The sequence below is a fragment of the Pongo pygmaeus genome, chromosome 17 (assembly GCF_028885625.2).
Source record: "Pongo pygmaeus isolate AG05252 chromosome 17, NHGRI_mPonPyg2-v2.0_pri, whole genome shotgun sequence".
In the NCBI taxonomy this organism is placed as follows: Eukaryota; Metazoa; Chordata; class Mammalia; order Primates; family Hominidae; genus Pongo; species Pongo pygmaeus.
Genome location: NC_072390.2, coordinates 23,106,381 through 23,133,757, shown reverse-complemented (window position 1 = coordinate 23,133,757; position 27,377 = coordinate 23,106,381). Strand labels below are relative to the sequence as shown.

Below are 27,377 nucleotides of genomic sequence, written 5' to 3'. Positions count from 1 at the left end.
AGACAATCCTGGCTAACATGATGAAACCCCGTCTCTACTAAAAATACAAAAAATTAGCCGGGCGTGGTGGCAGACGCCTGTAGTCCCAGCTACTCTGGAGGCTGAGGCAGGAGAATGGCGTGAACCCGGGAGGTGGAGCTTGCAGTGAGCCGAGATTGCACCACTGCACTCCAGCCTGGGCGATAGAGGGAGACCCCGTCTAAAAAAATAAATAAATAGCCAATAAGAAAGATGAAACTTTGGCAATTTAATCAAGCAAAAAGGGAAAGCACACTTAAACAATACTCAGAAACAAGCAAACAAAAGGAACATATATTCAGCGTTATACCAAGATATTTGAAAACACGATATAAACACATCTCTAAGGGTAAAAATATTTCAAACTATAATAAAAAACATCAAAAGTGAAGTTGAAGTGCAGGTGATTCACTCAGGAGCAATATTTTATTGTATATATCAGACTAAAGATGAGTATTCTGTGTATGTTAAGAACTGCTAGAAATCAAGAAAAGAAAAATTCAATTCAATCAGTGAGAGGGTGTGAAAAACAATTCACAGACCAGAAAACAAAAATGACCAAAAGGTGCTCAGTCTCACTATAATACAAGAAATACAAATGAAATATTTTGACATACTGTTTTCTTAACCCATTGGATTGACGGGAACTTAAACACTGGATAATGTCACTGCTTGGGAGCTGGTAGGAAGATAAGTACTTACATATACCATGAGTTGTACTGTGAAGTAGTATATCTACTTTGAAGAGTTGTGTGTCATTCCCTGCTAAAAGCTCAAATGTTACATATCATACTACAGACCAGTCCCATGCCTGGGTGTTTGGCTTATTCTATAGCAGTACTTGCACATGTGTACAAACACACATGTCTAAAAGTATTCATCAGACATTATTTGTTAATAACAAAAAATTTGGAAACATCCTAAATGCCCATATGAAGAAGAGTTAAATACATTATGTTACTAATATATTATGGAATGTTATTCAGTTCTTTAAAAATGAGATGGATAGCTTTGAGCTGGTATGGAGAACGATTCCTGACACATTATTAAGTGAAAAACAACACACTGCAAATGGCACACACATTATGAAATCATGAAACAAATGAAGTCAGAGTAGTACCTCAAGACAGCATTTTGCATTTTTAATGGGTGCATATAATAGCTTATGAATGCAAGAGAAAGATCAGGAGGAATATTCACTCATTAGTAACAGCCGTTACTTCTTGAGAAAGTGGAGATTAAGTGGTATGATTAAAGATAAGGCTCATCTGTTGTGTTTTCTTTTTCTTTTTTTTTTTTTTTTTGAGACAGAGTCTCGCTGTGTCACACAGGCTGGAGTGCAGTGGGGTGATCTCGGCTCACTGCAACCTCAGCCTCCCGGGTTCAAGCGATTCTCGTGCCTCAGCCTCCTGAGTAGCTGAGACTACAGGCACACACCACCATGCCTAGCAATGTTTGTATTTTTAGTAGAGACGGGGTTTCACCATGTTGGCCAGGTTGGTCTTGAACTCCTGACCTCAAGTGATCCATCCACCTTGGTCTCCCAAAGTGCTGGGATTACAGGCGTGAGCCACTGCACCCGGCCTGTATTTTGTTTCTTTACAAAGGAAATGTATCCATAGATGGCTTGTGAAATATAAAAGGCATTAAAAAATTAAAAGGAAAACATAATTTCTAATGGAACTCGAATTACAAAGTCTCTTCTTTTTGACCTTTCTTCCCCCGATACATCTTAGTAACTTTATCTTACTTTATTGCTTTAAGAAGACAAAATTAATACACAATTGCTGGAACAGGTCAAACAGTAAAGAGGTACATGTATAATCTGCCCCAACCCAGTCACCTCAAAATCCTGTCCTCTAAGGTTACAAATTCTAACAGTATGTTGTGTTCGCTTTCACTTCATTTCTCATATGCACACACGTGTATGCAGGTGGTTTCCTTTATTGGTTTTTTTTTTTTTTTGAGACGGAGTCTTGCTCTGTCACCCAGGCTGGAGTGCAGTGGCGCCATCTCAGCTCACTGCAAGCTCTGCCTTCCGGGTTCACGCCATTCTCCTGCCTCAGTCTCCCAAATAGCTGGGACTACAGGTGCCGGCCACCATGCCCGGCTAATTTTTTGTACTTTTAGTAGAGACGGGGTTTCACCGTGTTAGCCAGGATGGTCTCGATCTTCTGACCTCATGATCCGCCCACCTCGGCCTCCCAAAGTGCTGGGATTACAGGCGTGAGTCACTGCACTGGCCTATTTTTTTTTTAATAAGTTCATGCTCTACAAATTACTCTTGCATTTTCATTACCAATGTCATGAACATTTCTCCAATTATTTATAAAATCATATTATTCTTTTTTAATAGCTGCAAAATATTCCATAGTGCAGATATACATAATTTATTCAATCCTCTCACCCTCAATGGACATAAGGTTGCTTCCGGATTTTTGCCACAATGAACAGTGCCGTAATAGATATCACTGCACAAACATTTATATGTCATAATACATATGAGTGTATTTAAATGCTTAGCAAAGGTTAGGAAGAACATGTATTTTCCACAGAACAGATTCGCAAAAGTGGGATGACTTATTTAGAGTGTGCCTGTTTTTACTTTAATAGATATTTTTCTGAAAGGTTTTAGTACTTTGCCCTCCTCCATGTGAGGGACAAGAGTGTCCAATTTCCTTTAGCCTCACGCCACAGGATTTTACTCCTGTTTTTATCATTTTTCTTTCTAAGGATGACAAATGGCTTTTATTTTCATTTGAATGTAGTTGAATTCTTAACTAATTAAACTGAGCATTTTTATTTCGCATTTTGTTGGCGATTTTTTCTTTTCAAGTCTAGGATTTAAACATTTTTAGCATTTTCCCGCATCGTTCTGTCGGGTTGTTTGTTCTTATCAATTCATGCTATTTATGTCAGGCTTCTTATCCCTTTTTTTCTTTTTTCTTTTTTTTTGTCATTACTGTTTTAATTGTCTGGCTTCCCTCTGGACTGGGAGCTTAGTGAGGATTCTGACCAGTAACTTACACAAAAGGCGCTCTGCACCTCACCTGGTCCAGGAGGGGTTTAGGACTTGGGCCGCCAAACTCTAGGGCCTGTCCCTCAGGCACAACTGCAGCTGCTCCTAGGCTATGCCAGCCTCTGCCAGAGACCAGCTGTGAGGGTGTGGGCAAAGACAGGAAAAGCATAGGCCAGTGGAGGGAGTGGGGACAGGGCCAAGGGAGCTCTTGGGTTTGATTCACAAGGCCTGAATCACTGTGTGTGTGGGGGGGGGGGGGAGGGGCGGGGGGGTGTGCGTGTAATGGGAGTGGGGCTAGGAAAATCGGTGCCTTCCAGAAGGAGTGTCTTGTTCCCTGCCATGGAACCTTCAGGAGCTGCTGCTCCCAGCCACAGGAAGTAGACCATATTAATATGGAATAAATACATGACCAGTGAGAGAGGCAAAATGTTGGAAAGCACACCCCAGACCAGCTGGGTCTCTACTACCAGACCCCAGGCTCAGGCCATCAATCACCCCAGGAGAAGGGATCCCAGCCCCCATCAGGACCCAGTGAGAGGCAGACAGCACGAATGCTGAAGGAGCACCAAGGGGACAGGTGAGGGAAGGGAGAGACTGGAGTACGGCGACAAGCAAAGCCATCTCATGCAAGAACAAGTTTCTATTCCCAAACCACCCTCATCCCCATCAATGCTCAGCTCCCTTCCTGCCCCCATGCCTTCCCTCTGCTCAACAGAGAGCTGGAGGCAGGAGGGCGACTCAGTTTGCCAGACATGCTGCTGCAGGTCCCCAGGCCCCAGGGAGGCTAACAAGGGACACAAACCCTTTGATGTTGCCACTCCTTCTCAAGGAATGCTCCTGCCCTCCCAACACCCCCCAAGAAACACCCAGGCCGTGGAAGCACAGAGCAAACAGCTTCATGCTCTGGGGGCCCATCTGGAGCTTCTGTCCAGGGCTTCTGTCTGCAGCCCTCAACCTACATCAGTCGGGCAGCAGGCGACCCAGCTCCGCCTCATCCAGCCGGTTGGTGGCCATGATGTGCTCCAGCTGCTGCCGGTAGCGTGCCAAGTCCTGCATAAGGTGGGGTACCCGGGTATTATCCAGCACCCCATGGGGCCGCAGGTGGTCCACATCCTCATAGGACACCTTGCCCGGTGAGGTCAGCAGCGGGAAATCGATGGTCTGGCGATGTCCCAGAATGCACAGGATGCCGTTCAGGTACACCTGGTCTTGCTGAAACAACTTGGCAGCGGGGTGTCTGTCTGGCCGCGCTTGGCGCGCGCGCGCAGTACTCCCAGCGCACGTCGGCGTCACGCACGTAGCGCGCCAGGTCCTGGAAGAGCTGGCGGAAGGACATGCGCACAGCGTGGCGGCTGGTATGGTAGAGCCGCGCAGCGCGCCACGGTGGCGGCTGCTTGCGGAACAGCACGCTGTGCAGGGTGGCCAGGCCCTCCTCGTGGGGTTCGCCGGCCGTAGCCCGTACCGCAGCCGGCCCTCCGTGTTGTGCCACGGCTGGCGCGCGTTGTTACCGCCCCGCAGGTAGTGGGTGCCTGCGGGGAAGGCGAAGGGAGGCAGCGCTGGGCGGGGCGTTCGGGGACCCGCCTGCGAGCCCAGCCCTGGCCCTGCTCCACTTGGCCGGCGCTCTGGCCGCGACACTTCCATCCTCATGCTGCCGAACACAGGCTCGCACACAAGCTCTTCCAGCCCCAGGCAGCGTGAAGCCCCTCCTCCGGTGGACTCGCACCCAAGGATCCACAGTTGCTCACATATATGAATCCTCTCCCACCCATCCGCCCACCACTCTACACCCACGCACCCACACACGTGCATGAACTCTCCCGAACCGACATTGCCCCCAGCCCTCCTGAACACAAGAATACATATACAACCTGCGCAAAATCCTGGGTGCCCATATTATTTTGAACAGTCACGCTGATGCCCCCGGTAAAAACCACCTCTTGTCCAGAGCAACAGGATTCTCGAGGAAGAGGGACAGACAGATAGAAATAGTGGTTAGTGCCCTGCACCCGCCTGCCCAGCCTGGCCAGTCGCCTCCTAAACCAGGCGCCGTGTGTCCTCAAGCGAAGTCCATTCCCAGGATCTGGCTTTCCATCCACCCTGGAGAGCCCGCGTGGTGGTTGGCCTGGTGGGACCCTGAGCGTTCTCCCTCTGGCCTGTCCACTGTCGAGAGAAGTCGGAGAGGAAGTGGAGAGAGAAAAATATACCCGAAAGGACCAAGAGATGAAGGCGAGCCCAGAGCGTGGGCAGGCATGTTCTGGCCTACCTCTGTGAGCCAGAGGGCGGAGGTGGCTGCTCAGGAAGGGAAAGCCCCGACCTCGGGAGGGACAGGGGAGAAACAAAAGGGGGAGTTAGTGGAGCTCCTCCTTCCCACGCCTCCCAGCTGCCAGGCCCCTTTCATGCCAACCCATCCGCCCGGATACCCACACCCTGACCTATTTCATGCCACAGCATCCCTCCAGCCAGTACTGGCGGGCTCTGGTCAGGTTGACCGCCAATGTGGGCCGGCTGTTCTCCACCATCATCACTGCCTGGGACAGCAGGTCTTCACTCAGCTGCACCACAACCTCTTCGACGCAGCCCTCCTTCTGCATGTATTTGCGCACAATGGACCATATCTGGCACTTGGTGAGCAGCCGCCTCCCGGTGGCAGCCTCAAAGTGTTCATGGTTTCCAAACTTCTCCAGAACAGCCTCAATGATGCCAACTGCCTGATGGATGAACTGTCCAGAGGCCTCTCAGTACTTCAGCACAGCCGTGGGCATGGGCTCCTGGTACTCGAACTGTGGATTGTAGGTGTAATGCGACTGAAAGAACTTGTCTCCCTCACGGTCCACGTTGGTTGGCCGCAGGGCCACCAACATGCACGGGCTCTTGCTGGCACTGTGGTCTGCATCGCTTTGAGTCTTAGCAATGTGAGGCAGGGAGGCTGTAGGCCGCAGGGTGCCCCCACCTGGGTTCCGTCGCCGTCCAGGTGGAGGCCGTCCCAGGGTGCCACGCCCCCGCCGGCCAGTACTGTTTACAGAGTAGGTGCTCTCGCTGCCACGCATGTGGCCACGGTGGCCCAGGTGCATCTGTGAGAAAGGCTGCTGCTCAGGCTGGGGCTACAGTGCTGGGGGGACTGCTAGAGCCAGGGGCAAGGCCAGGGACTGAGACCAGGGATACAGCGGTGACCCATCTCGGTCTGAGGGCTTCAGCCTATGACGCAGGGACAGGAGACTGGTAGGTGGGCTGGTGGGCACCTGATCATACGCCTGAGCCCCCGAGTCCCCCACCATTCTGTCTTGGGGGTCACATCCAGCGGGGTCACTCCAACTCCCCACACTGTCGACTTCTGGGGACACAGAAGGGCATGTGGAGACCAGCATGAGTGGGTGTGACCAGAGGACCAGCAGGCCCTGTACTCCACATTGCCTCTGCTGGGCCCTTGGTGGGCCCAGGCTCTGCTACCAGGGGTCTGATTGGCTGCAGCATCCATTGCCTCCAGCAGACTCACCCAAGTATGCTGGGCCAGGAGAAAACATTTTTGTTTTCGTTTTTGTTTTTTGAGACAGGGTCTTGCTCTGTCACCCAAGGTGGAGTGCAGTGCAATGATCATAGCTCATTGCAGCCTCCAACCCCTGGCCTCAAGTGATCCTCCCACCGCAGCCTCCCAAAGTGCTGGAATTAAACGCATGAGCCACCGTGTCCAGCGGAAAGCAAGAGTTTTAAACACCAACCTAGATGGTGGTTACTGGAATCCTGTCAGCCTGAGCTCCTGAAGGCAAGGACTGAGCCCCTTATTCATGATTCTAATCTCTGTGCTCAGCACTCACTTAATCTGGGAGGTGGTACAGTGCAGCCACAGCTGCCTGGGCTGATTAGGTAGGTGAGAAGGCCTCAGGGGCTGCCTTCTGCCTATGGCATCTTCTCAGTGCCACCCCTGCCCACCCACCTAGCTTTACCCACATCCTCCTGCCCATTTTTCCTCAGTCAATTTCAATGTCTGAGGGCCCCATGCTTACGCCAGTACCCCCCAGAATACCCTCTCTCCTCTGAGCCATCTGTTGAAATCCAAATTGGAATCTGCTTTTGGGGAGCAGAGGGAAGCTTCAGCAAATCCAAGCCAATCTCTGGCTTGTCCCCTATCTGAGGGATCTTTCGAGCGGTCATCCAAGGCCAGTGTCAGGGCGCTCACCCCAACTCTGTTCCAGGACTCAGTCCAATCCCGTCTCCCCCCAGAGACTGCCTGGAGAGGCTCCAGCTGCCGAGCTCCCTTGCCTGCTCAGCAACTCACTTCCAGCGTTTCTCCTCTTTCCTACATCATCAATCTCTTCCTCTCTACTGGAGTCTTTCCATCAGCATAAACACCTGCTGCTATTTCTCCATCTTAAAAAACAAAACAAAACCCTCACTAGAACCCACACTCCTCCAGCTACAGCCCCATTACATCTTCCTCCATCTGCTCCTATTGCAGCACATACCTCGAGTCATCTATACCCAGTCTCCAGTTCCTTCTTTCCCGTTCTCTCTTAAATCCACTCCAATTAGCCTTTTGTTCCCAGCTCTCCATCCAAATTGATCTGATCAAGGTCACCAATGACCAGCAATGGCCTTCATATTGATCAGCACCCAATACAGTTAATCACTACCTCCTGGAGGCCGGGCGCGGTGGCTTACGCCTGTAATCCCAGCACTTTGGAAGGCTAAGGTGGGCAGATCACCTGAGGTCTGGAGTTTGACAAGCCTGACCAACATGGAGAAACCCCATCTCTACTAAAAATACAAAATTAACTGGGTGTGGTGGTGCATGCCTGTAATCCCAGCTACTCGGGAGGCTGAGGTAGGAGAATCGCTTGAATCCGGAAGGCAGAGATTGTGGTGAGCCAAGATCATGCCATTGCACTCCAACCTGGGCAACAAGAGCAAAACTCTGTCTCAAAAAAAAAAAAAAAAAAAAAAAAAATCACTGCATCCTGGACACATGCTGTCCACTTGGTTTTCCAAACACACTCGAACTTAGTTCTCCTCCTGCCTCGCTGGTCATCCCTATCTCCCTTAACACTGTAATACTCCAGGACTTGTCTATGGAAACTTCTTCATTTATGTTCACCCCCTAGGTTTTCTCATCCACTCTTGTAGTTTTAAATACATTAGCTCAGACTTCTTCCATAAACTTTAGACCAGTGTGCCAATTTCAGTGCAATTTGAGATTATTCCTTTTTTGTATGTTTCAGATGTTTTTTCCAACCCAAGACTTATATTTTGATTTAGTTATGGTATATGTGGTCTAAGCAATTTTTATTTTTTTTCTTGTGTCAAATGGGTCTAAATTTCCCCTTGCAGTTTCTAGGTTTCCATCTTGCTTTTAAGAAAGTCTCTTGGCTGGGCACGGTGGCTCACCCTGTAATCCCAGAACTTTGGGAGGCCGAGGCAGGCAGATTACGAGATCAGGAGTTCGAGACCAGCTTGGCCAATATGGTGAAACCCTGTCTCTACTAAAAATACAAAAAATTATCTGGGCATGGTGGCACACACCTGTAATCCCAGCTACTTGGGAGGCTGAGGCAGGAGAATCACTTGAACCTGGGAAGTGGAGGTTGCAGTGAGCTGAGACCGCACCACTGCACTCTAGCCTGGGTGACAGAGTGAGACTTTGCCTCAGAAAAAAAAAAAAAAAAAGTCTCTCCTCCCAAATATGATGCAGATATTTCCCAGATTTTCTATTAATTTTACTTACATCTTAATTTTTTTTTTTTTTGAGATGGAGTCTTGCTCTGTTGCCAGGCTTGAATGAAGTTGCACAATATCAGCTCATTGCAACCTCCGCCTCCCGGGTTCAAGCAATTCTCCTGCCTCAGCCTCCTGAGTAGCTCGGATTACAGGCACGCACCACCACGCCTGGCTAATTTTTTGTATTTTAATAGAGACCGGGTTTCATCATGTTGGCCAGGATGGTCTACTTGTGATCCTCCCACCTCGGCCTCCCAAAGTGCTGGGATTACAGGCATGAGCCACCGCACCCGGCTACATCTTAAATTTTTATTCTATGAAGTGGAGATCTAATTTGTTCACTTTTAGATGGATAGACAGTTACGTTATTCCAGTTTATTAAGATGATTCATCCTTTTCCTACTGGATTTAAATGCCTCATTTGTCAGTGTTAGGCTCTCTTTCTTCTCGGGTGTGTTTTCAGACTCTGTATTTTCATCTTCCCTTGTATTGTCTCGCTCTGGGTCAGTGCCACATACTGTTGAGTCTAGTAACTATAGAGTTCGTTTTAATTTTTAGTGAGGCAAACTCCTCTCACTACCTTTTTTTTTCAGAATTGTGTTTGCTGTTCTCAGACATTTGTCCTTCTGGAATGTTTCGATCAGTTACAAAAATTTGTTCTTTGGTCATCTTGAAAATAGCTCCTTGCTCTGTGTCATGAAGATTATTTATTGTGCACAGGCAGCACTCTTAACCTACCAATCAAAGACAGCAATAATTTAAAGATACTCTTTTAATGAATATTTACTCAGCACTTTCTTGGTACGAGGCGTCATGTCTTCCAGATAGATGAAGCACATAGATCCCATTCTTCTGAAGTGCCAGCTGTTGTCATATGTGCCTTATGTATACTGTAGTAACTAATTCAATCCTTGCAACAGCACAGGGTCATTTTATTATCCCTGCTCTACAGAGGAGCAAATAAGGTCCCAGAGAAAGAAGCAACTTGCCTGAGGTCACACAGCCATTCAGTGAGTAGTGGGTCTGAAATTCCTACTAGACTTCTTTGTTCTAAAGCCTTTCATTGTAACTGGTAGGCAAGATAAGTATAGGGAAAAAATTCCTAATGATATCAAAACTGCAAAGTTCCATTTTAAAAAGTAGAGATAAAGTAATGTGGGACCTGAGGGAGAAAGGATTTCTTGTAGCTAAGTATGTCTTCAGGGAACGCTCCATGAAGAAGGGAGTATTTGCACACAGCCTGACATTCTAGCAGAAGAAAGCAAGCCCATGCATAAAAAATAAAGAGCAGGTCAGCGTAGCTGGTCAAGACCAGATGTGGAGCAGCAGTAGTAAAGAGGATGGCAGAAAATAAGTTTGAGAAGATTCCTGGAGTCAGATGATGAATGACCTTAGATAGGGTAACCAGATAAAATGCAGGAAACTGAGCCAGGAGCTGTGGCTCACGCCTGTAATCTCAGCAACTTGGGACGCTGCGGTAGAAGGATCACTTGAGCCTAGGAGTTTGAGACCAGCCCGAGCAACATCTCTAAAAAGATTTTTTCTTAATATAGTCAGGTGTGGTGTTGCACACTTGTAGTCCTAGCTACTTGGGAGGCTGAGGAGGGAGGATCACTTGGGCCATGGAGTTCAAGGCTGCAGTGAGCTATGATCACACCATTGCACTCCAATGTGGGCAACAGAGCAAGACCTGACTCATATATATATATATATATATATATATATATATATATATATATATATATAAATATAAAATATATATATATAGAGAGAGAGAGAGACACACACACACATACACACACACACACACACACACAGAATATATATAGGACATATATACATGAGATATATATATTATATATATATATACACACACACAGAGAATATATATATGATATATATATTCTCTCTATATGTTACCTGGGCTTTATATATATATATATACACACACACACACACACACACACATATGTTCATATATTCATATATACATATATATATCCTTTATATATATATGAAGCCCAGTTTGAGTTTTTAACATAACAAATAATGTTTAGCTTAAGTATAATCTGGACATATTTCATGGAACATACTTATACTTTAAAAATATGAAGATTTAAGATACCTACCTCAAACTTCACATCATTATTTGAAAATTCTCAAGAAGTACTTCCTCAGAGCAACAGTATGAACAACATCCTCTATCAGATGACAGCATCAACACCAAATTATAAATATTCTAGCCTCATCCCTGGGTCTATTTTGTGTCTCCTAACCTGATTTTTTCATTTTACTTTCTCATCTACCTGTTATCCTGTTATATTTCATATGTAACCCTAAACCACCTTATATCCTTTTTGTAAAAAGGTTTATTTGGAATCAATCACTGGTACCCAAATAAATAAAATTAACACCTCCAAAAAAATGAAGATTTCTTAAAGAACTAAACATAGAACTACCCTTGAATCCAGCAGTCCCAGTACTATGTATATATTCAAAGGGAAGAAAATCATTATATCAAAAAGGTACCTGCACTCACTTGTTTATTGTAGCACTATTCACAATAGCATAAATATGTAATCAACCTAAGTGTCCATCAACGGAGGACTGGATAAAGAAAATGATATATATGTATATGTCATGGAATACTACTCTGCCATAAAAATGAATGAAATCATGTCTTCTGCAGCAACATGGATGAACTGGAGGCCATTATCCTAACTGAAATAATGCAGAAAGTCAAATACCTCATGTTCTCACTTATCAGTGGGACCTAAGCAATGGGTGCACATGGGCATACGGAGGGCAGTCATAGACACTGGAGATTATCAAATGCGGGAGAGTTGGGGACAGGGGGATTGAGGGTTGAAAAATTACCTGTTGGGTACAATGTTTGCCATTTGGTGATGGGTTCACCAGAATCCCAGACCTTACCATGACACAATACGTGCTTGTAAGGAATCTGCACTTATCTCTCCTAAATATATTTTTAAATGTTCTTAAATTTAAAATTCCTTGTTTATCTTACATTCAAATTTAACTGGCTATCCTGCACTTTCATTTGCTAGATCTGACCATTTTAGCCTTAAATAAGAGGCTATGAAATGAAATGAAATCTATGTCATTTTAAGATATGACAAACATTTTATATAAAGAACCTCATAGCAAATTTATTTATTTATTTATTTATTTTAGACAAGGTCTCACTCTTTTGCCTAGGCTGGAGTGCAGTGGCACAATCACGGCTCCCAGGTTCAAGCAATCCTCCCACCCTCAGCCTCCCAAATAGCTGGGACCACAGGTGCGCACCACCACACCCAGCTAATATTTTGATTTTCTGTAGAGACGAGGTCTCACTGTGTTGCCCAGGCTGGTCTCAAACTCCTGGGCTCAAGCTATCCTCTCTCCTCAACCTCCTAAAGTGCTGGGACTACAGGCATGAGCCACTGCACCCAGCATTGATAGTAAATATTTTAAAGTTTACTATTCATGAAGTCTCTGTTGCAACTCAAATCTGCCATTATAGGGCAAAAGCAGCTATAGATAATATACAGACAAATGGGCATGACTGTTAAATTTGAATTTCACATAATTTTCACATGCACCAAATATTATTCTCCTTTAGATTTTTCAACTATTAAAAATATAAAAGCCATTCTGAACTCACAGGCCATTTGACAACAGTCAGCCCACCAGTACTGGCCAGTACCCACCAGCAAATGTAGTTTACACATCCTTGGTTTACATAATTTTTATGCTGGCGTGGAGTAAAATAATCTAAGAGCTATGAATTCTAACAACTTTTCCTGAGGAACTCTTGAAATAGACAGAATGTCCTAGAGTTAATTATAAAATTCCTTTTAATCTAGAAGAGTAACATTGGCATTTAATTTACCCTAAATGGAATTTAACTCATCTTTATTGAACACACTTGGCAGGTCCTGTGGAATGGGAAGACCGGGAGGATGAACCAATCAAAAAGAAATCCGATGGACCAGGTAACAAAATAAAGACAAATATGAGCTGTGGGAACTTTGAAAATGATACCTGCCCAGATGGTATAAATGGAAGGCTGCCTGAAAAATCGTGAATTGAACACTGTTTTCTGGACTATGAGTAAATAATCAGTATCCCTTGGAATCTCATCTCCACTGAAATTGCAAAATGACTCTGAAAAGCAGGTCTGGACTTTATGCAGTTGGATAAAATGTTGAATTAGTGTCAGTTTGTAAATTCCTTTATGCAAGCACCTATGAAAGAGGCTTTTAGGGAGCAAATTCTTAATGTCCCATGGAAGCCATCAGAATGAAGGCACACACAAAAAATACGGGCAATTATTTTTAAAAAACACAGAGAGGAGGAGGTAAATGAGAGATAAGTAGGACTGGGGAAATTAGAGATACTCTAGAAGGTTAGGGCCAAACTCTTCATTTTAGGAGGGGAAAACCAAGCTCAGTGAGTTGGTGACTTGTTCTGGATTCCACAGATAAGTAAGAGAGTCAGGGATAGAACCCTTGTCTTCTAACTCCAGGTCCAGCCACAGTGCCATTTGGGCTCTTCATAGTATGTGATTTGGAGGAAGGTGTCTTTATGCAGGAAGAGAAAAAGGCCAAAGCCTCCAAATGAAATGAACTCGATGCTCTCTAGCCCTCTCTAATCATGCCATTTCTTCATTTGCTTTGGAGCGCCTAGGTGGTTATTTCTTCGTCTGCTTTGGACTGCCTATGCGGTTATCTATCAGCAGGCCAGGCGTCAGGCTCTTTGTGTCCCCACACAAATGCTTCCAAGTCTGCCCTCTGCTGGCATGAAAGGAGACTTACTGAAGGCCACCTAATGCCCTCCACCGTGCCAGTCCTCAAACCCAGACTTCCAATTCTAGGTCATTGGACACACATATATGTGGACCTGGACACTCTTATTGCTGCAAAGCCTCACACCGAACAGCTGCCAACACTTCAGATCACGTGTCTTGTTTCTCAGGCACTTTTTCGAGTTTGGAGTATATTAACTTGTTTAACTCTCTCAAAACAGGGAACTGAGGCAGAGAGAGATTAATCGACTTAACCTCTTAGTTGTATTAACCAAGCCTATATAACCACTAAAGAGTAGAGCTGGGATTTGAACCCAAGGAGTCTGAATCCAGAGTGTGTGCTCTTAACCACTGTGCCCTACTGCCCCTGTGGTTAAACTCGAGTCCTCACTTTCCGTGTTGGTGAGTCGTCACCCAGGTTCACAAAGCGCCTGTGATTCATGTCTCCAGTGCAGTGGCTGCAGCCTTACCATCAGGCCCACTGTAGCAAAACTATGCCATAATAATGTTCATCTTCATCATTTCTAAGAAAACAATTGTGGATATGAGAAAAATACCTGTCGAAAATATAAGGAGCTGCTAAAGTTCATTGATGGGTGTAACTCCAAGCCTTTCATCCTCCAGAGCCAAGCTTCCCCTTTATGTCTACACAGAGCAGCTAGAGACTCTATCTGAACGATTGTGAGAAATACATACCTTGCTTGAGATTTTGTACAGGATGTGAGGAGGGATGGAGAGGGAAACATAGGTGCTCGTGGCATCTCTTGTTCAGTAGCCACAGTGACTCACTTCATTCAGCTTCAAGCAGCGGCCGTTCTCTTCCTGTGCCTCCTTGCTCAGCAAAAGATACCCTGTCTTTTCCTTGCTTCCTAAATGTACCTCATGGAAGACTGTTAGGTGTGACATGGTTTTGAGGTTTGGGTGTCACCAGGGTAGTGACAGCACAGGTGGGAAATTGTCACACAGAACATCAGATGTCACTATATACACATATTATATAAGGAAGCTAGAGAAAATGTCATGAAGAAAATCAGAAAGAAAATATAGTTCCTATTCAGTAAATGGAAGTGGACCATCATAAAGCTCTCATCCTCGTCATCTTTCCCTTGAGTGGGCTGAGGAGGAGGAGGAAGAAGAGGGGTTGGTTTTGCTGTCTTAGGGGTGGCAGAGGCAGAAGACGTGGAGGAGAGAAGGTGGAAGGGGAAACAGAAGAGGCAGGCACGTTTGGAGTTCCTTTTACTGAAAACAATCCACGCGTAGAGTGGATCCACGCAGTCCAAACCCATGTTGTTCAAGGGTCAGCTGCATAGGGAGCCGTTCTGCTTGCTATTTCCACTAAAGATTACAAGTTCTATCCTGATTTGGTCTGCCACTGCGAGTGTGCAAAGCCCCACAAAAGCTGCCTGCATGGCAGCTCTCCTCTGTGCGTGATGAGTATCTGAGTCATATGCCTTATTATATGCACAGGCCAAGAGCCAGGTCCAGCTTTGGTAAAACATCGCAGAGCTACGGAAAAGCAAAATCAATGGTATTTCGTTCCTTTAACATCTTGTTGGCTTTCTTCCTCCTAGATAACATCATCAAGAGGATATTTAATATTTTGAAATTTACCTGGGTCCTATTTCTGGCAACAGTGGACAGTTTCACTACTTGGCTTAACTCCATTTCAAGGGAGCATATTGATATATCTACAGTTCTGAGAATTGAACGATGCATGCTGACCAGAGAAATTAAGAAGGTAACACTGCTGGTGTAATTCTTTTTGCTCCTTCCCACATTAAGAAGACATTAAAAGTCAATGTCCAAAACTCCAGGTAGGATAAGACAAAGCCCTTTCTTTCCAGGCAGTTGTGGCATAACCCCTTTGCTTTTCTGTATATTTAAATCTATTCCACACTAAGAATTAAAATAATTAAATGTCATGCACATGCACCTACACACACACATCACAGAATGGCAACTTTATTCATCCTATCCCTCCCCTCACCACAGTTTGCAGGTGTACAGACTTTGCTTTGTTCTATATCCCTATATCTAATAGAGAATTATAGTTTTAGTCTAGAAAGTGTAGAAAGTGGTGTTTTTTTTCTCCCTCCTGAACACTGAAGTCTGGAAAGTTTGATCTAAAACTTTTTTATAAGAAAAAGTAGGACATACGCAGAATAACAAAATCTATGATTTAAAGACTGTATTTAAAAATAATAGTTCATTTCTTGAAAAGTTACTATGGTTTGGCAAAATTATCTACCTATAAGAAGACATTTACTTAGATCTACCTAGTAATGTTGGAAACCACTTATGAAATGAGTTGACATGAATCCCCACTTTCCTAGCATGGTCCTAATCCTTATCCCGGCATGCATGGGTACGAAAAGCTGTCTGCGTTGAGAAATGCCAGGTGGCTATACAGGTAGATGCCTCCATAAGAACTGTGGCAATGTCTCATTCTCCTCAGGGCAATGTTCCAACTCGGGAGAGCATCCACATGTACTATCAGAACCACATCATGAACCTTTCCAGAGAGTCGGGACTGGACACCATTGACGAGCATCCCGGAGCTGCTTCAGGTGCACAGACAGCCAACAGGATGGATAGTTTAGATTCACATGACAGTATCTCCAGGTATTTCACTTTCTAACAATGGGTTTACTTTTGACAAAGGTAAATGAGGTGGATGTCATCAAATATAAGAAATGAATGTGTGAGGTGAAAGTTCATCAAAACCATGCATGGACCCCCACCCTCTTCCAGCTGTCGCCATCTACATGTACAACAAACTATAAGGAACATTGTCCTCGCCTAGAAGAAACCAGATAAAAGCAGATATCAGTAAGACACTATTAGCTATACCTGTGTGACCCAAAGGCACAGTATAGAGATTTCCAGGCTGGAGGCAAGGAAGAATGATCCCTCCCAACCCCAAAGTTATTATTTGTGGGACATCTTTAGTGCCTTTCAAGATAGCCGATCCACAGTGTCTTCTACATTAGGGTCTTCTACTTCTGTTGCTATCCTTGATCTTTCCCTTCAGAATTGTTATCTTAAGGTTTATGATAAAAATTCCCAAAAAGTATTCTGTTAGCTTCCATCTTCTCTGAGTTTACTATTGTATGCATTGTTTCACAACAGGATTGTCGGACGACACAGTACTAATGGATTCGCCAGGGGCCAGCACTAAGCACTGTACCTGGGTTACCTCATTTTATCCTCTAAGACCCTACGAGATGCATGCTATTATTATCCCTGTTTTGCAAAGACAGAATTCGGTTACAGAGAGATTAAGAAACATACCCAAAGTCACACAGCTAGGATGTATATAAAAGCGGACCCACAATCCAAAATCATGTGGTTTAGCTCAGAACCCAAGCTCTCAGCCACCCTAGTATGCTGTCTCTCATTGCCTCTTCCTGCGCCGCAGCCCAACTTACTGCCTGTCCCAGAAAGGCCTCAGAATTCTTTGCATCACAGTGTTCTAGATAGCTGATAACAATTGTACAGAGCTAGATTCTAAGTTAAAGCAGAAGTCCCGGTCTTAGGAGGAAAAATCGCCTTGTTAGGGTGAAGCGCTAGACCAAATGAATTAACCTTATAGCCACTTTCATGGGTAAAGAATTGTATCACTGAGAACATTCATGTTTTGTTTTTCATTAAACATGTTGAGTATCAGCTATTCTGTGCCAAGCCCTGGGCTCTATTCTGGGAGAGGCATATAAAGATAAGAGTAATCCCCTAAATGCTTTGAGCCTAGGAAGAACTGAGATAAGTCCATTACCTCCTAAAATGCTTGCCCTGGGGAGGACAGTAGAGACTGGTGTCTCTGACGGCTGGTCAGAAACTCCTGGATGGCTTTAGAGTCACACTTTAGAGCAAGGCACTAATGACCTGGAAAAGTATTTGTCTTTCACAAATGCTGGATATATTTCCAGATGAAATAGGAGAGGGAGCTGAGACCATTTTATTGATACCAAACCCAAAACAGACAACTGGATGTTGGAATTACAAACTGAGTGAGGAATGTGGGTAAAAAAAAAAAAAAAAAAAAAGTTTTGCCCTAAAGTGCTAAGTAACTGTTGCTGCATTCCTGTATTTGAGCCTCTCTAATTATGCCTATTATTTTGCTACCCAATAATTATTATTGAGGTAGCTCCATGTTTATTGGTATGAAAAGATCTTTGTGATATATATACACAGTAAAATATATACATATATTTAGTAAAAATCCAAGTTTTAAAATAAGATGCTAAGTCTAATTTAAAATATATATATTCATGCCTAGATTGATTTAGAAGTAATATTCGTGCAGATAACACTGTGCATGGGTATATCCCCGCCTGCCCCCCTAAAATGGGTATTGATTCTTTTAGTCTTTTGAAGGAGAATAAAAGAGACTACATTTTTCTTTTAATTGGTTAATAATCTTCGCTTATTTATGAGTTCCAAAGACACAGATATTTCATCTATTATTGTATATTTTTGTGGAAAGAAGAAACATTTAGGACAGAAACTCTTTATGATTTCAAGGTCAAACATTTATTTCCTAATTGAGATTTGGTTTAAAGTTTTAATTCATAGAATAAAATAATTGATTATTAGAAAACTGTGTCATCATAAAACTTTCTTTTTCAGTGTCTTTCTACCCAAGAATATGCACATTTCTCAATTATTAATTTCTGAAACCATTAGTAATATCAAAGTTACAAAGAGAACATTTAATATCATATCCTTCCACTGGTGAGTGTTACCAGAGCGTCATTGTGTCTTCCTGAAAACCTCCCACAATCAACATTTTGAAAGGGGAGCTTCTGTCTTCTTCTTTGACAGATTCCATTCAGACAAAAAGTCATTCTTTATTTTGAATTTTATTTTTACTTTTTGAAAGCTATTATAACTGTTCTATTTAGAAGCTTCCAGATGTATTCAATTCGTTCTTATTGTAACAATTGTCTCCCTATCTATTGATCATTGTATTTAAACTGAATCATTCTCTCTTTAAATTCAATGTACTTAATTCATTTTAATGCTAAAACTTAAAATCCGTGTCTAGCTCCATGTTACCTAAGCTCTTAAGTAGTCCAGCTAGGTCCTCCCTTAATCCTAGAGGGACCCTGCATGGGCAAGTCTTTGAAAGCCTACAGGTTTGTGCAGCAGGGTGGGTGGGGAGCCAAGATTTGTCCAAATGTGGTGAGCACTCGAGATGCTGACTGGTGCTGCTTCCTAGTTACAGGGTGAATGAAGGGATATTGGGGAATCTAAACATTTCTAAATCTACCCGCTGTAGGAACTATTCATGATCAAACAACCCTTTTTTAAAAACCAAGAGAATGATAGGATGAAAGAAATGCTGAGATTCTCTACACCTACATGTCCCAAATGATGTTTCTTTTATTTGTTCATTTATTTTTGCGTAAGTCACACGCATCCCACCGCTCTCAGCTTTGGACTATACTGCTCTGTATATATCCAATATGGACTGGGTCTCATCCAAACTATGTCTTTATTACTTTTAAATTCTAAAATAAAAGGCTCAGACAGCTCTAGTGAACTTAACCGAAAGTCATGATCATATTCAACTGGAATCATTTCCTCCCGCGTGGTGAAGAATACGATCACATACATGCGCAGTGTTGAGTTTGAATATTGCACCTTTACGTCTTTCTTCGAGAAAATATGCTGCCCCATCATGCGATTTGTAAAATTTTTCAAATGCCTTTTTTTAACCTTCCTTCTTGCTTCATTTTGTAATACAGAGATTTTTTTTGTTACCTGAATCCCCAAGTGTGGCAAGCGAAATGCGTAATGAATAGAATTGCCTTTCTTCATTAATTTGTGATGACACTAACAGTAATTGGTGACATTTTTTAATGAACCTCTTTTGAAATTTCATGAAGCCATATAGTCTCCCACAGGGAAAAATCATACAAAGATACAATTTTTTTCATACAATCTCAAGGGTTTTATAGGCCTCCTGAGTATCACATGTGAGCCTGGCTTGAGAAAAGATGCTCTAGAACCAAACTCTGAATCAGTGGCCTCAGAGAATATTCAAAGGTGAATTGAAAATAAATTTTTCATAAAATAAACATAGGTGAATCCCATCTTTATGACTTTTAACTGCATAACAATGAACAATATGCCCCATTAAGAAATTAAATATTATAAATCACAATTCAGGAGGAAAAACAACTGGTTAAAATAAACTCAAGTAATTGCCTTTAAATCTGACCTAAGATTGCAAATAGGAAACCACACTCCTGATAAAAAATATTGTGAGTTAAGAGATATTTAAATTCATCGATTGCTTTTTGACACAAAGACTGTCAAAATATCCCCTCAGTTTTAAAATGGTCAGTCAGTAAATACAATAACTAGTAGGAAACCAGCACCTTTAGAATTAGGTTTTAATGTATTTTTATTTTGTTTTTCAACCTAAAGAAAGGGGAGACAGAATAGGGCCTATCTTGTTGCCAGTAAAGGGGTTACCTCACTTGCCCTTTTCTGCAGCGAGCCATATTTCTAATTTCCAAATCATCATTTGTCTACACTGTAGTCTCCAGGGAGCCATGCTGATTGCTGGAAAGGTAGTAACCCTCCCTAGAAGAGGTTCTGCAGTGGAAGTCATTGGGAAGGGTCTGGTGGCCAGGAGGCTGCCACTTCCCAGTGAGGTCATGCTCACCCAGTGTGGCCAGTGCCCTTCATGGCCCCTGCTCCGAGGCCAGTGGCATGAATTTTACCTTTAAGCAGACAGCAGACAGAGTCTGGGTGGGATCCTAACAAGTGGATTTGTAGTCCCTTTGACTTATGAGAATAGTCACGGTTTCTTTCAAATCCAGATGTAAAATGGCAAACATTTTTTAATGGTTGCTTTATATAATCAGATAACACAGAAAACATTAATTAACATTCTGAGGGGCATTCCCAGGTAGGAGGTGGTTAATATTTTAAATATGTCCTCTGAGGGGTTGCTGTGTGTTCCTGTGGTGCTCGCAGTGGGGGGGCCCGTCAGGCAGGTGATGGCAGCCGTCCCCTTGGGCCTACTGTCGGGGCCTATTTTTATACATTTCCTCCCCTTCCTATTCACTTTTAAACTGTCCTGGACTGTGTGACATATTAGTTGCCCTACCGGGAACCCAACTGTGTGGGATTACGTAGGTTCTGAGAACTCCATCCAAGAGTTAACAAGATAAACAGGGCTTTTGAATTAGAACCATCAGTTCCCATGAAGAAAACCTGAGCAAAGCTGCAGGAGACTGCACAGGCTATGGGGTTGCATTTCTGCAAATATTAAATGAAATACAGAAACGTGAAGTCCCCTCATCTCAGAAACATAAAATTGGGGCCCCAGAAAGGGGCACTGATTCATCTAAAACCCAACAGCCAGTTAATGTCAGCATCCCAGTCCTCACTGTGTTCGTCCAATGCTTTTCTAATTTATCTTGTCCTTGTCTCTTCATTTTGTCCAGGACATGGTGACATGGTGACATCTAAAAGAGTTAGGGCAAAGCAAAACAAAACAAAACAGCCTCAATGTCCTTATTAGAGAGTATTTTGGTTGCTCACAGGCTTATCGCCCTCACTGGCTGCCCCTGTCTTGGCCACATAGCTGTGACATGCACAGCAGCATAGCCGGCCCCACTGGAGCAGTTATGGCTCATGCTCCAGCACATGGGACCTGAAAAACTCTTTTAACAGGTTCCATGAGTGAATAACTCAAATTCGCTCCTCCCAGGCTTGCAGTGGTCATTGCATCCTGAACGTCTTCCATCTCTGCCTCAGGATCCTTGGCTGACAGTGTATGGCTGTGCAGGCCAGGCACCTAGTACTCTCCTAGTGAGTTCACTTGATGACAGTGTTCAGCCTACCACGTTCAGCCTGGAAAATGGGCATCCTATATCTCTAAAGGTCTGTTTCTGTTCCCTGGGTCAGCCAGCCCATGAGCACACAAGTTGGAACATAAGTATTCCAGTTGCTTTCTGTAGAGGATCTTTGGGCTGTCTGTCCCTCTTTGGGGTTGAACCATGTGTGGGAACTGAAACTATGCCTGTGTCACACCTCTGTGTGCTTCCTCTCATGAGCATCCTCACCCAGCAGCATCCTAGGCCTGGATCTGCCATCCTCCCTCGCCAGTCACTGCTCCATTGGGTACCAGGAGATGAGGGTTTTAGGCAGTGGGTTCTCTCCATCATGGCATCCAACAAGCTTTAAAACATGATCCAGAAGAAAAATTAGGCAAAATGAAAAGTTAACAGACAAAATGACTCTGCCATTGCTCAAGTTCCTTTGTTCTTTCCTTTACAGCCTTTTATTTTATTTCTGATGTTGGTTTATATCCACTGCATATTAAACCAGCATCCTGACTACATGCAGAGCATCTCATTTGGCTTAACTGAATATCACTCCAGAAATGGGGTGCAAAATTCAGTTTGTTGTCATTCCTGAGTTTCCCCTCTCTAATTCTGAAGACTGTGTTAAAAAGAAAAAAAAGATTGAAATATTTTATGTAAATTCTACATGAGCAGTTATTTCTGTTCAAGCAAGTTGGTTAATAAATGCTCTTAACTCAGGACTGCAAGCTCCAAATAAAGCATATTTTCTTTCATTTAAAAAAACCCTCTGTTATGAAGTTATAATTACATAAATTATACTTTGTGAGAAAAATATTGGGACTTGTCATTTTTCTGTTTCTTAGTCCCACCCAGAGAGTGCCATTTTGTAATGTGTCACTAGCCAATATGTTTTTTAAAATCCAGTACTCGTGTGTTTCAAGGTCCTGCACACAGGTCCTTCCCTGTCCCTGAGCCCCGCTGCGGTGGCCTTCCTTGTCGGTGGTGTTGGTGTCATGTGTGGTTTGCTGCATGGCAGTGTGTTGGTCAGTTGATCCGTGTGTAACCTGTGTACAACTTGGTGTTTTAACACTGTGTTTCTGTAACTGTTTGCGCTGCTAGCTGCTACACTGAAGCAACCATGCTGTTCTCAAGGCAGTCCACCCTTGATGATTTAGATGGACAAGAAATTCCTAAAACAAGCGAGCGTGCTCGGCCTAGGCTCCGTAAAATGCTCAGCATGGATATGTCCTCCTCATCAGCTGACAGTGGCAGTTTAGCATCAAGGTGCTTAACTTGTGCATGCTTTGTTCTGTCATTTTAATCACCTCTTCCTCCCCTTTATGTCACTGCAAATATAAGTTCTTGTGATGTATGTTTTTATTTCATTTTTATTTTAAGAATCTGCATGACTAACCGAAGCATAATCACCACTGCCCTCTGTGAGATGTAATTGTTCTCAGGACAGCATTATATTAAACTAACCGCTCTTTAGTTTTTGTCTGTTAGGAGTTTCTTTAAAAATCCTTACCACAAACATTCTCCTCCATGTTTTCAGTATTTCGAACTTTCCATTTTCAGAGACATAAGCATGTTTCCTCCATAATTTAGAGCTTCTGAGGGCACTACTCAAAGGGGGAACTCTGTTTGCAAAGGTAGAAAACTTCTTCTCTTGATGTAATCAAAAGATGCATGCAGTAGGAAAAAAAATCTAAAAATCTGTCATAGGTAGTCATTTTTAGTGAATATTAAATAAGTCTGCATGTTATTTGCCTAATTGACATAAAAGTCAGAATATAGTTTACCATTGGTTTTTAAAAAGAATATTATGCAGCAGAATGCATCACCTTTGTAGCCTATAACTTTTATTTTGGGGAAAAAATACTGTGGCTTAAGTTCTGCCGAATCCTACCCTAAAACAGTATTCATTTAGAAATAAAATTACTTGCATACAACCCAAAAACTCTTTTTGAATTGCCTTAGGATGGTGAGGGGGCACAATGAAGTCAGCAGCTACACTGTGCTTCTCCTGACACGAAAACAGCCTAATCCAAAACAAGTTTCGTTTTGGCTGCTCATGGTGGCAGGTCAGAGGGCATCTTCTTTTCACTGGCAGCCGTGTATCTCGGTGCAGCCCTGCAGTATGCTGGCACCTGGCATTGATGGGAATGCCTTGGCCATTTGACAAAGTCCTCTGGCGGGCATGTGCCTGCCATGCCAGTCCATTTTCTTGACGTCTGAAGGTACCCTCCACCCCTTGGTGCCACAAGAGATCCAAACCAAAGGGAGCATTATTAGGACTGATGACAGTCTTACTGGCCATGAGACCTGGTGTGGGGTTGGCTCCAGCAGTCTGGAAGTTCCCTGGGCAATGGGTCAATGGCATGGCCCTCCTAAGAAGTATATCTAATTGAGGTAAGTCTTAGCAAAAGTCTGTTTTGGCCTGGCATTTCAACAGCCCCTACATGATGTGTGCACTCAAGGACACAGCCCTGGGGATTCTGAACACCTAAGCGGGCATCAAAAGCTCAGGCCAATCTGGTTCTTCAGTCACAGGATGCCGTGAACCGCTCTGCCAAGGTTCATTCATTCATCCATATATCTATACTGGTATCTGTGACAAGAAACATGGGTACAGTCTATGCATCTGAGAATCTCAGTGTTTATGGAACCCTGGTGGTCACACGTGCCATTCAGATAAGAGAACATATTTCAGAGTCTAACACATCATCCTCCCACATCCAAGACAGATTCCCAATCTCCAGGTGGGTTTTGCCCCTCCCCTCCATGGCTGGATGTGTCTGAGGTAGAGCAAACCATGAATGTCACTGGCTGCCCTCTTGTCATTGGCCAACCTTGTCTGCATGGACCTGACAGGGAAAGTTTAAAGGAAAAAAAGAAGGAGACAAAGGATATGAGAGAAAAGAACAGAATGCCAAAGGCAGGGAGTGGGGATGAGAGTAGAGAAGCTTCTGGAAAAGGAATACTCAAAGAGGAACTGGTAGAAGAAAATAAGTAAAGTTGTTGGTAGGAGAGAACAGAAGCGCACCCTGGGGTGGAGTGGGCAGCTGGAAGGGAGAAGGGCCAAGGAGAACTTGCGTGGGAAGAGAGTGGCTGGAGTCTCACAGGGAAGGGGAAGCCCTGGGCACAGTGCAGGGAGCTGGGACGAGGGTGGAGATTCTGCAGATGGGATGCACAGAAATGCAAAAAAGGCAAAGGATGGAAAAGCAGGGTGGAAGAATAAACATGAAAGAAGGGTGGCATTTTTTATCAAGCACACTGTTGTTCAGTGTAGCCAATATTTAATCATTCCCATTCCCATTCCCCCCTTATGATCTGGGCGGGTCTGTTGTGTAGGATGGAGGATAGAATACCTATTTGCTAAGACTTAGCTCTTGGTCAAAACCTTCAGAGCTTCCGCCCTCCAGAGATGCCCCTCCTTGAAGCAGACAGAGCAGCGGGTAAGCTGTGCTGTGTTGATGTGGAAACAGACTCTGGAACCCGAGGTTGTGAATCTAGATACTCCACACTTGTTACGGGGGCGGGTTTTGCTCTTTGAGAGCCACGTGACTGGCTCTGGTTCTAAACTGTGTGTGTGCACTGTCAACATTTGCATTGGAGAGGCTGCTGTTTGCAGTGGCTGCAGAATAGGAGCGATTATCCTAAAAGAACAAAGCAGATGGAATGCAGGGGGAAAAATGAGGCATTTCCTTAGGAGTTCTGATGAGGTCTCTCAGGAATGGGAAAGAACCCCAGGAGTGTGGATGCTAAGACATGGGCTCTGTGCCCACCCTTTCTCCCAACAGCGAGCCCACGCAGTGTACCATGCTGTACTCACGCCAGGGGACCACTGAGACCATCGAGGAGGTGGAGGCTGAGCAGGAGGAAGAGGCAGGGAGCACGGCGCCTGAGTCCAGGGAGGCCAAGGAGTACGAGGCCGCTGGGTACGATGTGGGAGCCAGGGGTGCTGAGGAGGCCAGCCTCACCCCAGAGGAAGAGCTGACACAGTTCTCCACCTTGGACGGGGATGTGGAGGCCCCACCCTCCTACAGCAAGGCTGTGAGCTTCGAGCATCTGTCCTTCGGCTCACAGGACGACTCTGCAGTTAAGAACCACATGGCAGTCAGCCCGGACGACAGCCGCACCGACAAGCTGGGGTCCAGCATCCTACCTCCCCTGACCCATGAGCTGACGGCCAGCGAGCTGCTGCTGAAAAAGTAAGGGTCCAGTGAGCAGATCAGACACATATCCCGAAATCACCACTTAAACATATGCCCTAATTCTGTATACAGAAAAATTCACGTATAGAAAAAAGTTCATCTAGACACTTAGAGCAAACAGACAATTCCAAGACTTCTTGCATTGCAAGTACAAAGCAAACTTCACTCCTACCATGACTGGTTCTAGAACCAGCAAAACCCAGAGCCTTGTGTTGACATTTCTTTCTATAATAAGGTCTGATGTTAGGTTGTCTCTAAAGGAAAAACAGGGACATAGGAAGCGGGGAACACAGCAGGAAGGATGGTGCTAAATGAAAATCAGTAATTTGGAGAAATGGCTCATGCCTGTAACCCCAGCACTTTGGGAGGCTGAGGCGGGTGGATCACCTGAGGTTAGGAGTTCAAGACCAGCCTGACCAACATGGCGAAACCGCCTCTCTACTAAAAATACACACAAAAAAATTAGCTGGGGGTGGTGGCAGGCACCTGTAATCCCAGGTACTCAAGAGGCTGAAGCAGGAGAATGGCTTGAGCTCGGGAGGCGGAGGTTGCAGTGAGCCAAGATCGTGCCATTGCACTCCAGCCTGGGCAACAAGAGCAAAACTCCATCTCAAAAAGAAGAAAAAGATAGACATATTATCATGTGGTTTACTTTAACAGGATGTTTCACGACGATGAGCTTGAAGAGTCAGAGAAATTCTACGTGGGGCAGCCCCGATTTCTGCTGCTCTTCTATGCCATGTACAATACCCTGGTGGCCCGCTCGGAGATGGTGTGCTACTTCGTGATCATCCTCAACCACATGGTCTCTGCCTCCATGATCACGCTCCTGCTTCCCATCCTCATCTTCCTCTGGGCCATGTTGTCCGTCCCCAGGCCCAGCCGCCGGTTCTGGATGATGGCCATCGTCTATACTGAGGTAGGCCTGGACGCAGACCCCTGTGGATGGCTTCAGGCGGCTATGCAAGGGGAAGCATACCTTGTGTCCCTGTGCCCTCTCTTGAGACGGGCCTGCCCTGATCCCAGACAGTTTCACATGGAACATGCAGTTCCACAGACATTCTTAGATACACAAATCGTCAGCAGCAACAGTTACCTAGCACTCGCAATTCTAAAAATCTTTTCACACTGCACACCTCACACACGGTGGGTACTGGCATCATTCCCATTTAACAGATAAGGACACAGCATCAATGAGATTAAATAAATGGCCAAAGTTGCCCAACTGGTGAGGGGTGGGGACACGTTTGAAGCCTGGTTGCCTAACCTACGATATTAACCACTGAGATGATAATAGGCTTCTGCAGAGTCCAGCACAATGCCTGGCGCCACCGGGGGTTCAGTGAATGGACCCTGTGTTAAATCATACAGTCCAGCACTTTGGACATAGTTTGAATACATCATACATACTTTTCATTTTTAAACGTAGAAGTAAATTTCCATAAGTCACAACACAAAATTGTACAAGCACCCACTTAGCATCTGAAGGGTGGCTGTCAGCCCATTTTCATCCCATGTGGGGTATGAGGAGCCTTCTGCTCACTCTTATGTTCCTGCTTTTCTGTCCTGACCTATTCAACATAGACAGGATCACGAATGCCCATGAAAACCATAAAGGGACTTTAAAAAAAAAGCTCGATATTCTTGGTGCCTGGACAACCATGGTGCTTTGTGCTCTCAGGTTTGTGAAGAGACTGATTTTCTTCCCTGACTTGTAAGGAAAAGTTTTCACTTTCAACAGTGCTGTAATTACTTCTTAAATGACAGTGCTCATGCTAGAT

The 27,377-nt window shown here is 44.4% G+C and overlaps 1 protein-coding gene, 1 long non-coding RNA gene and 1 pseudogene across 6 annotated transcripts in view; 1 reads left to right on the top strand and 2 right to left on the bottom strand.

The window, feature by feature from the left end:
- PIEZO2 (piezo type mechanosensitive ion channel component 2) overlaps nucleotides 1–27,377 on the top strand; it is a 480,117-nt gene that overhangs the window by 419,666 nt on the left and 33,074 nt on the right. For 4 of the 5 annotated variants that reach the window (XM_063653380.1, XM_054461214.2, XM_063653382.1 and 1 more), the window contains 5 exons: nucleotides 12,685–12,744; nucleotides 15,128–15,294; nucleotides 16,012–16,178; nucleotides 25,183–25,593; nucleotides 26,257–26,515. In XM_063653380.1, the coding sequence (XP_063509450.1) occupies nucleotides 12,685–12,744; nucleotides 15,128–15,294; nucleotides 16,012–16,178; nucleotides 25,183–25,593; nucleotides 26,257–26,515 (1,064 nt within the window). Of the gene's footprint in view, nucleotides 1–12,684; nucleotides 12,745–15,127; nucleotides 15,295–16,011; nucleotides 16,179–22,498; nucleotides 22,664–25,182; nucleotides 25,594–26,256; nucleotides 26,516–27,377 lie in introns of all 5 variants that reach the window. The other variant, XM_063653383.1, reaches the window with a different exon arrangement.
- On the bottom strand, nucleotides 2,738–6,312 carry LOC129019002 (microtubule-associated tyrosine carboxypeptidase 1-like; annotated as a pseudogene).
- On the bottom strand, nucleotides 19,948–26,635 carry LOC129019003 (uncharacterized). Its single transcript, XR_010124143.1, has 5 exons — nucleotides 26,576–26,635; nucleotides 25,215–25,585; nucleotides 22,908–23,990; nucleotides 21,638–21,752; nucleotides 19,948–21,037 (listed from the first exon to the last, which is right to left on the bottom strand). It is a non-coding gene; the product is annotated as an uncharacterized LOC129019003 (long non-coding RNA).